The 10,444-nt window shown below is 51.5% G+C and overlaps 1 protein-coding gene across 1 annotated transcript in view; it reads right to left on the reverse strand.

Annotated features, from left to right (window-relative positions):
• Gfpt2 (glutamine-fructose-6-phosphate transaminase 2) overlaps positions 1-6,930 on the reverse strand; it is a 48,244-nt gene extending 41,314 nt beyond the window's left edge. Inside the window, exon 1 of the mRNA XM_021651746.2 lies at positions 6,730-6,930. Coding sequence (XP_021507421.1) covers positions 6,730-6,736 — 7 coding nt within the window. The 5' untranslated portion in view covers positions 6,737-6,930. The remainder of the gene's footprint in view (positions 1-6,729) is intronic.
• Between the last annotated feature and the right edge of the window lie 3,514 nt (positions 6,931-10,444).

Below are 10,444 nucleotides of genomic sequence, written 5' to 3' on the forward strand. Positions count from 1 at the left end.
CCAAAGATAAGCGGCCTTGGAACTGGCCTGAGACAGCTACACTCAGCCAGGCAAAAGTAGGTCTGTATTAGAACTCATCTCCCCACTGCACAGGCTTGAGAGAGCACCCAGGGGACTCAGGCTCCACAGAAGTCATGCAAATAGGGTCCCCTAAAGTTCAGAGCCCAGCCTCCAAGTGACAGATAATGACAGTTTACAGTTCAGGGAAGCGACTTCCTCTGAGTACCTGGCCCAGCACTGAACACTTAGAATTTATCTGCAGTCCTGGAGTAGCTGGGGGAGGGGAGGGATTGGTGAATGGGGATCTGGAGGACAAAGGGAAACAGCCAGCGTCAAAGAGGGGGTGCTTGGATCCTTCTTATCTGTTGATAGTCCATCATCTCTCAGCCTGAGCAAGACTCCATCCAGGGAAGCCCAGCCTAAACCCACACAGAGAAGGGTCCTGCACCATAAAGCCACAACACCATCTACTCAAGCTGGGGTCTTCACACTGGCCATCATTCCTCAGAACTAAAGGGGCCAGGAGTCTAAAATAAATGAACTATTAAACTGTCTGAGCAGGAGAGCGGGGTCAAGTTGGCTGCTTATTTAGCTTACTTGTTTCTCTCTCTCGGGGGAAATGTTTCATTACATTTTTCCATGTTTGTGTGTGCGTGTGTTCACGATGTTGAGGCAGCTCTCCCTTCTTCAGCAATGTCCACAGGTGTGGTGAGGCCTCTGAGCTAAGGGTCTGAGAGGCTAGGCCTTCTCCAACCGGCCCTCACTCTTGTAGGCAGGGACAGACCAATTTACTGATATGCGAAGGACAATTCCTGCGGCCTCCTCAAAAGGGGGAGGGTAACAGCGGACACGCCTTGCCTTGTGTGGTCCCCCAGCGGGGTTCCTCTAGACCAGGGGCTCTGTAGACCAGGCCACGGAAGCTGAATAGACCCAACACTTGCTGCTCTAGAAGAGGATGGAATATGGGGGAGGGGGGTAAGAGAAGGAATATAAAATATAAAATCTTTTTTTTAAAGTTATCGTAAGGTAAATATCCAACAGTAGACTGACCCTTGTAGCTAACACGGACAGGGCGCTTCCACTTTTAACAACGACAAAAAGCCCCTAATATTTATGTCATCTTATAAATGTATTTGAAAACAAACCAGAAAGTGCCATGCGCTCTAAACTTCATTTAAAGAAAAATGTTTTTAAGTAAAAAAAAAAGTTAAGAATTGTTTAAACTTCCAAAATGCAGCTATAAAAGAAGCTAAAAAAAACTTTTTTTTTTTGTATGAGAAAATGCGCATTTAAAATGAGGCCAGGAGGTGGTAACCACAGCTGTAATCCCAGCACTCTGGGAGGCAGAGGCCAGCCTGGTCTACAAAGCGAGCCCAGGACAGCCAGGGCTCTGTTACACGGAGAAACCCTACCTCGAAACACAAAAACAAAAGAAGTTCAAAGTCTCCTTTAATTACATAGCAAGTTGAGGCCAGCCTGGGCTATATGAGACTGTCTTTTTTTTTTTTTTTTTTTTTTTTTTAAGTGCTGTTTACTAATGCATGATATACATTTTGCCAATTTATCTGGATCTGGTAAAGCCTAGGTAAGGAAGACTAAGGCACGGAGGAACACAAGGCAGGAAGGCACAGAGAAGCGGGCAGCCGGGATGGAGGGAATCCTCTAGGAAACCAAATGCTGAATTCACATGCTCTGGTGAAGAGCTGGAGGAAAGGGTTCTGTGGTTCAGGGTGTGTGCCGCTCCAGCTCCAGCTCAGTCCCCGAGTGAGTGCCAACATCAGTCTATCAGGAATGTGTAGGTGTGCTGTGATCCCCCCATGGCTTCCAGGAACCAGCTGGGTACTAGCTTTTCCCGATTACTCATTCAGGGACTTCCCATGACCCTCGCCTGAAACTAGCTGTGGTGAGAGTATGCATATCACAGAAACCAACAAACCAAGGACTGAGGAGACTGATGTCTCCGTGGGTAAGAACAAGCACTGTTCTTGCAGAGGACCAATTTCATTCCCAGCACCCATGTCAGATGCCTCACAACTGCCTGAAACTCCAGCTCCAGGGAAGTGGCCTTGCTCCTTTGGACTCTGTATGACCTGCACTCATATGAACATAATCCTCCCAAAACATATAAACACACACAAACATATTTCTTTCTTTCTTTCTTTCTTTCTTTCTTTCTTTCTTTCTTTCTTTCTTTCTTTCTTTCTTTCTTTCCTTTCTTTCTTTCCTTCCCTCCTTCCTTCCTTCCCTCCCTCCTTCCTTCCTTTCTTTCTTTCTTTTTGTTTTTTTTTTTTGTTTTTTTGAGACAGGGTTTCTCTGTGTAACAGAGGCCTGCCTGGCTGTCCTGAACTTGCTTTGTAGATCAGGCTGGCCTGGAACTCACAGAGATCTTCCTGTCTCTGCCTCCTGATGTGCTGCCGGGATTAAAGGCATATGCCACCACACCTGGCTACAAACATAATTTTTTAATGGCAAATCAGAAAGCAATAATACGAGCGCATCAATGGGTAGAAAGCCTCTGTTTTGTCCATTTTCACCAACAAGGCTTAGCGAGAGATTAAGCCAAGCAACTGAGCTCAGGGTCTATGCCCTTATCAAATCCAATTCTCGAAAGACCTTCCTTCTTTCTGAAGAATCCAGCTATGAACTGCTGTGTCATGAGACAGACACGTCAGAGATGATTTGATTCGAATGCTAGGAATCTTCTAACGCCCCCGGCTGGACACTGCCTTAGCTACTGACACTGAAGAGCTGCACTGCAGATGAAGGGCAAATCCTCCTGACACGGTAGACAATTCTCCCAGAGAACCGCTATAGTCCAGCAGATAGATGCTGTGTACTTGCACGAACACATGCATGTGTGCAATTCTGGCCAAATCTGAAGAAATAAAACCCATGGCTGCTTCTCCTAGGGACATGATCAAGAGGCACAGTGTGTACCATGTGGAGGGCACGAGTTGGGGTGGGAAGGCCTCATTATATGGCACAGCAGCTAATCTCTAAAGAAACGAGGAAGTCTGTTTAGTCCAGCTAGGTCTGTGGCACTGTGCCCACGAAGCTGGAGATATTTAAATGATCCTTCATTCACCTTCTGACAGCGCCTGGGACAGTCTGAGAGTGCTGGGGTCAGGGTGCTTAGGTGGATGGGGCTTCAGGGAGCCTGTTTATGGACCTCTGAATTAGGCTCTCAAGGGCAACACTTGAACATCCATCCAGGATTCTAGACATTTGAACAGTTTTGGGTATGGTGCCCAGAAGAGACACTTCATCTACAGCAAGATAAATAATTGTCCTTGAAGGTGTCAGTCCCTCATCCCTAGGATCTGTAAAGGTTGCTTTATGTGAGAAAAGTCTCTACAGGTGAGAGCAAAAGGATCTCAAGCCATCTCAGAGAATCTGGGAGTCCCCGAAGAATCACAAGCGTCTTTTTAAGAGGGAGGCAGAGGGAACTGGAAGAGGAGGCCATGGGACCACAAGACATAGAATGGAGAGATGCTGTGCCTATAGCCTGGAATGCCTGTGAGCCCCTCTCTCTGCTGAGACTACAACTGATCCTGGAGGCATTGCCAGAGGCCTGTCCCATTCCTCTTGGCAGTGAACTCTCTGTTTCACTATGCTATGCTGGAGTTCCAACCTTCCGGGAGCCAACAGGTAGCTCTGTGATGTTTCAGTGGGTGGGCCATGCAGGAGACAGGCAGCGTGTATCATCTAAGAGACTACCAGAACGGTACTCAGAAGTGCGGACTCGGAAGCATGGACAGACAGACCAAACAAACCCAAACCCTTACAGGAGTTCTCCTAATCTTATAATCTGGCAACTAAATTTTAAAAAAATGTTTAAACCCTGTGTGTTGAATAAAAGCTGTCTGTCTGCCTGGCTCAGCCTGGTACTGCCAAGGTGTAGCCCATGTCTGAGGTTATCTCTGTTATCTCTGGCAGCATTTGCCAGCTGGATTATCTTGTTGCTGGAGAGGGACTGGCCTACAGAATGGCCATATTCTGTCCCTTCTTAGAAGTAGGGGTGGCACAGCCACACAATCTCAGAACCTAGAAAACATAGAATATCTCTACAAGCAATCATTCATGATGCTTGCATGAATAATAGAATTAGAGGAGGAACACAAACGGGTGGGGGAGAGTACCATTCTGGCGTCAGAAAGTCAACAGAGGGCAGGGAACTCTCTGATGTCAATAAAAGTGCGCGTGAGTAGCTACGATGGGCAGGTTAACAGTGGATCTTTCTAGAACCATCCAGGAAGGGTGCCTCAATGAAGATCTGTCTAGATTTGAGTTGGCCCGTGGGCATGCTTGTAGTAGACTTTTTGGACTTGGTTAGGAAGGTGGGACCTTTTCATGGGCTGGGCGCTAGGCTGAATGAAAGGGAATCGGGGAGCCAAGTGCTGCATGCATTCATTCATTCCCCGGCCTCTGCTCATGACTGTGGATCTAATCTCTCTAGCTGCCTCGTGCTCCTGCATCCTGGATTCATGAGACAGGATTTAAAGGTCGGTTCAGCTAAACTCTGAGCACCTTGGAAACTTCTGAGCACAACTGTTCTGTTTGTGGAGGGCTGGTTCCTGTCTGGCCTCAGCTTTCTGTAGATGGGGACTCATTAAAGCATGGTCACTAGTTTTTTGTTTTGTTTTGTTTTGTTTTGTTTTTTGCTAAGGACTGGCCTTTGATCTTGGCCCGGAGAAGTAAAATGACTTCTGAAAATTCCTGGTCAGACAAGCCTCCACTGGGCCTCAGTTTCCCCAAATGTAGAGTGAAACTGAGTCAAGACTTACTGTATCAAAAACACGATCATTCTGTAAAATTCACTAAATTGCGAGCAAAAACAACGGTAAAAAGAAAACCGGTATCCTGTTCTGAACACGTACACAGCCCACACAGCCCAAGAGAACCCCAGACCAATGCGTTCAGTTCAGTTCAAGGCAGCTGTGCAGTGAGCTCTGAACTAGGGACAGCTGCCCATGGGCAAAGGTGCCTGGTAAGTGATGGAGCACACCAAAAACACAGTACGCTTTGTCCTGAATCAGGATGTTACAGGACTCTTGGCTGAAGGCAGGAGCCTGGGTCAGACATCAGCAGGGGTGGCCTCAGAGAAAAACTGAAGTCTGGGGAGGCCTCCTAGCCTAGCTCACACGCCTCCTAGCCTAGCTCACACGTCTCCTTTGATTCTGGTTCTGAATAGAAGCCCAGGTGGACCAAGACTTCTACTGAGTCCTAGACATTCTTTGGTGACCTCAAGGCATTCATACCGAAGTCTAGAAAGGATATAGGTTGGTTATAACCCCGAACTTGATCTCTTCTAAAGGGGTTGGAGGAGGGTTGAAAGGCAGACGCTAGGAGGAAGCAGGGTGGGAGGCTGAGGTGGTTGGTTGGTGGTGGGGACGCAGGGCCACCCAGCAAGGAAAGCCAAATAGTTCAAGTATTTCGAGGTCTCTTCCTTTAAGTCTAGTTCTAAAGCCACAGGTGGCCAAAGACGGGGGGGGGGGGGGATTGAATCTGACAAAAACTTCCACATTAGTTTCATTTCTGTGTCCAGAAACTCATGAGGCAACCTTACATATGCATTGCCAAGGATGCTTGGGCGTCCTAAGAGTCTGTCTGCTGGTCCAGGAATTTAAACTGGCCCCGGCTCTCTCTGGATAAGGCTGCCTCTCAAAGGCTCCTTGCCTCGTCCCTGCTCAGTGGTTCCTTTTCCCTCGTCTCCTGGCTCAGGAAACAAGGCCTGTACAGACCTTGGCTTTGGACTCACCCACTGGCACACCCCACCCGGCAAGCCCTCAGCAAAGTCAGAGAGGCGCCTTTCATGGCTTCAACAGTTCCACCAGGTTCTCCAGCCGCAGGGGGCTGGAGTGGGTAACTGAATCCTACTCAAGGAGAGAGAGAGAGAGAGAGAGAGAGAAAAAAAAAGCGCACAGTGACCTTTTGTCCCAGAAGTTCCCAGCTTTCCCGGGCTAGCCAGCCAGCGGAGGCGGCCCAGCCAGCCAGGAGGGTAAGGAATTGCAGATGTGCGCCCAGGGCGACCGCCCTCCCTTCGGCTCCCAAAGCCCGGCGGGACACCTCGGCTTCGCCCAGGGTTGCGCCTCTATCCGGTCCAAGGGCTCCGGCTCCTAACTTCGGGCCAAGGCTCTGGGGAAGTCACTATCTGTCCCGTCGCCCAGAGCCCTTTCCAGCAGGGCTTCATCACAGGACCCACCCTTCTGGGGACAGGAGGAGGTTGGTTTCGCGTCGCCGCGAGCAAAGACAGGCAACCCCTTCCGAGCGCACCGGGAGCTGCTAGGGACACCCCGGGGCGAACTGCTGACAGCCCCACAGGTGAGGTCGTCTGTCCTCGGAGGGCGCGACGGGCTAGGGCTCTCGGAACCACCACTCGGAGCCCACGATGCTTGAGCTTGCTCGTGGCGGCCTTTGTGGGCCAAGTAGAGGAAGCGCCCTCCCCGTACGCGGAGTGAAGACACCTCTGTGTTGCGGGACTCCAATGCCGGGACCCGCCCCGTTGGCCCCTGCTCCGTGCGGTCCCGGCTGGGGTCTTCTCACACCGAGTTTGGACGACCCCTCCCCACGCCCCCCGTGTCCCCGAGACGTCACTCCGGGCCGGGCGCGGGGAAGAGAGGCCTGGCTAATGAAAAACCCCACGATCGCCGCCCCCAGCAGGTCCCCTGCGCCTGGCTCTCCGGCTTCGGCCCTGAGGGGCTCTGGAGGAGGAGGCCGCAGGGCACTCACCGCACATGGTGGCTGCCGATCGCTCCGGACGCTCTGACGACTCGTTGCGCCTCGCGCTCCCGGGCTCGGGCTCCCGCCGCTCGGCCTCTGCCCTTATAGCCAGCTACTAGCCCTCGGCGAGGGGTGGGACTGGGGCGGAGCCTCCTGCCGCCCGCCTGCCCCTCATTGGTCCCTGGTTGTCGTGACAACGGCGGGGGGCCCCCAAGACTCAAGGAAAGGGGCGAGGGGCGGCTCCCAGGCGCCAGCCTCTACTGTAGCGGAGGAAGGAGGCCCGATACCTCGAGTTCAGTCACGTTAGACGTGAAACTTTAGTCAGGGGTGCGGATCGCTCTGTGCCTCAGTTTCTTCATTTGTTAAATGTGGTAACAATAGAAAGGACCTCTCAGATCTTCCTGAGACAGGCTGTGTAGGCACTGAGCACGATCTCTCTCTCTCTCCCCCCCTTTCTTTCCCTCTCCTTTCTCTTACACACACACACACACACACACACACACACACACACACACAGCGGGCTCCTGTTCTTATTCCAAACTGCTTTCAGAGCAAGAAAAAGTATCTCACGCTAAGCTTCTGAACTTGTTCCTGCCCTGCCAGAAGCGATCTGGGCGTGGCTGAGAAAAGAGAAAACTGAGGTTCCTTGGAGAGAGATAGGATATTGACCGAGACGTGGCAGAGCCCGAACCTGGGAACTCCTGGGGTAGGGATTGCCCGCGTCTGGAGGAAAGCTGGGCCGCCCCGGAAACCGCCTCCTTCATGGAGATGCGCTGGCAGACCCGTCTGGCGAGCGGTGAGCCTGCGTCGAAGCCAGGGGCTCCACAGTGACCTGGAGCCTCGGTTCGACCCTGCGATGAGTCACGACGCTGGCTTTCTCCCGCCCCAGTTCCCGGCTGTCTCCTCCTTCTCCCCACTGCTCTCCAGGCCCCTCATCTCCTGAGGAAGGTCACGAGAACTGGCCCAATATTCGCTCACTTTGAAGCCATCTGGTGCTGCGTGCATGGTTTAACTTTAAAAAAATAAAATAAATAAATCCTGAAATCTAAATCGAAGGTATTCTCCAATCACACAGTTTTCAAAAAGCAAAAGTAGCTTAAATCTTGTGTGTGACGTTTTTCCCTGCTTGGCAGCCCCTGGGGGATGGAGGGGGGTGTACCCATCCATTGAGGAGTTCGAAGTTGGATGGTAGTGACAGAGAGGGTTTGGCTGAATCAGCTGGTGGGCAATGGTAAAGCTGACTCAGGAGCAGCATCGCGCCTTACCCTGTGCTTCACAGGGTGACATTCATTCATTAATTCATCCCTTCATCCTTCGTTTCCACGCCTGCACTTTACGCCTATCTGGGTGATGGGGACTTGATGAATGAGGACAGATCCCGCCTCCTTGCAGGTACTAAGCGGAAACTGGGCGTCTCTGTAGAGCAGGGCCTGGGCCAGGCTCTGCGCAACAGACTAGAGGAGAGGGAAGGAAGCAGGCCTTCGTAAGACACCAGAACCTTTGTGTCCTAGCACATTCCAGGCCGGTCCTCCACTGTTCAGTAAGAAGAGTGACGTGGGCAAATGCTGTGACCCCGTAGAGGCCTCTGCTGGAGCTGTCTGCTTAACATCCCCCCCTGGCTTTAGGGACCAGCATGCCTGGGAGCCCTTTGGGAGAGTGATGGCCTGATATATGGCCGCTAGACTTGCCTGGCTCCAGGATTGGTTCAGGGGTTACAGGTGGACCACCGGCTTTTCTCAGACATAGAGGAAACGGGCACATTGCTTGTACATTCTTGGTACATCTTTATGGAGGATAGTTGGGAGACGCTGGGGAGTTTGTGATCACCTTCGGGGGGACAGAGAGAGGCTGTCTGAGAGTGGGGTGACCCAGGGCAAACTGGATCCCTCGATGGACAAAGCTTCGCACTTCCGGAGCCCCTGCCTTTAGCTGGGATGATCTGTCTGCAGACTTTTCTGTATTTCAGGTTTATGGTTTAAACATATCCCCCAAAGCAAGTGCTGTGTTAGAATTCTCAACGCAATAAGGTTAAGAGGTGAGACCTCTGCAAGTTGATTAGGCCATGAGGGCTGCACCGCCACCAAAAGATTCGTGCTAACTAGAAGAACGAATAAAAGTTTGAGTAGGCGCTCTCACATTCTCTTCGTCTACAGTGTCTTCCTGTGGGATCATACAGCGGGAAGATCCATGCCAGGCACCATCACCCGGACTTCCTAGCCTCCTGAGCCGAGAGCCCATAAAGATTAATTGCTTATAAATCACCCCGGCTGTGGTGTTCTTTGATGGCAAACTCAATAAATCCCTATCTTTACTCAACACACACTGAAGTCACTTCTATCATTTGTGACCAGCTACAGCCCTGACTCTCTCAATCTGCAAGTGCTCTGATCTGAGGTTCAGTGGAGAGGTCAGGGAGACAGCTGATGGCCCCAGTTCATTGGGTCCTGGTTAGAGGCAGCTTGCTTTCCTGTCCTCACCTTAGTCGGGGACCTCCTCTGCTGCAGTCTAGGAAGCTCCAGAGAGCCAAACCAGAGAAGAGGATCTAGGTGAGGGAGCCCAGGTATTGACCCTTTGGGAAGTTGGAAGCCATAGAAAAGAGCCCCAGTGCTTCTCTCAACATGACCCATACCTGTCTTTGGAGGGGGCTGAGCCTGCAAACCTACAGCTGGAACCTTGTCTGTCTATTCAAAGCAGGATGCTGTGCCTTGCCCTAGCAGGGCCTGGATGTCCAGGACTACCATGATATCTATGGGTGAGTCTAGCCCTGCTTTCCGGGTACACTTTGACCCCACTGGCCAAGAAGGTGGGACCATGTGTTGGCTTCTTTACCTGTACATGTGTCTCAAAACTCTTTGTAGTTAAGAGATTTGCTCTCTGCTCCTCCCCCCACCCCCCTGCCACCTCTGCCCATTCTGACTGAAGAGCCCAGTGAAGTTCCACAGCTGTCCTACTGACACGGCATGAGCCTGCCACCTCCCAGGCACCGGCTCTATTCAGCTGCTTTCCCTGGAACACTTTTGCTAAGAGTGCCACCATGAAATGTCCACTTCTGTCCATGGCCTAGTCACTATTTGGGGCTCCTGGATTTTCACCATTTCTCGTGTTATCTTTAGGAACCTCACAGCCAAGTTTCCCTCAGCCTCAGCTCTGTGAGCTGGGCTATCATACAGGGCAATCTGACATACATCTTCTCCCTGATATCCTTTTAGTCTTCCCAATACAGAAACACCACAAGGACCCCATTGTCCAGACATCCAGCCCAGCCCAGCACAGGACTTTCTGGATTTTTGGCAGAGGTCTCAGAGAGCTCGCCCGGGGGACAGGGTGCTGAGGCTTGCAGATGAAAGCCTCTTGTTAGATGATGAGGGATGGGGTGTGCATGTAGGAAGATTCAAGGGAGACCTGTAGGTAGTGCTCAGGGCAGGGAACAGGTAGGATTCTAGGTGTCTGGGCCAGATATCCCATATGGTGAGACTTGAATGGAGTTTTCCACCTCAGCCCCTCTATCTAGCCCTCAGCCAGATATGAGGGGGAGGCATCAAGGAGTAGAAACTCTTGGGGGTGGACTTGAGTATAGCACAGGAGGCCAGTCACCCAATCTCTCCTTCTGCAGGGCTATACAGTGGTTTGAATAGGAGAATTCCCTGCGGGCTAATGTGTTTAATGCTTGGTCTCCAGCTATTGGTACTATCCTGTTGTGGGGGGGGGGGGGCCTTCTGGAAAA

Source organism: Meriones unguiculatus, chromosome 11 (genome assembly GCF_030254825.1).
Source record: "Meriones unguiculatus strain TT.TT164.6M chromosome 11, Bangor_MerUng_6.1, whole genome shotgun sequence".
NCBI classification, from domain to species: Eukaryota; Metazoa; Chordata; class Mammalia; order Rodentia; family Muridae; genus Meriones; species Meriones unguiculatus.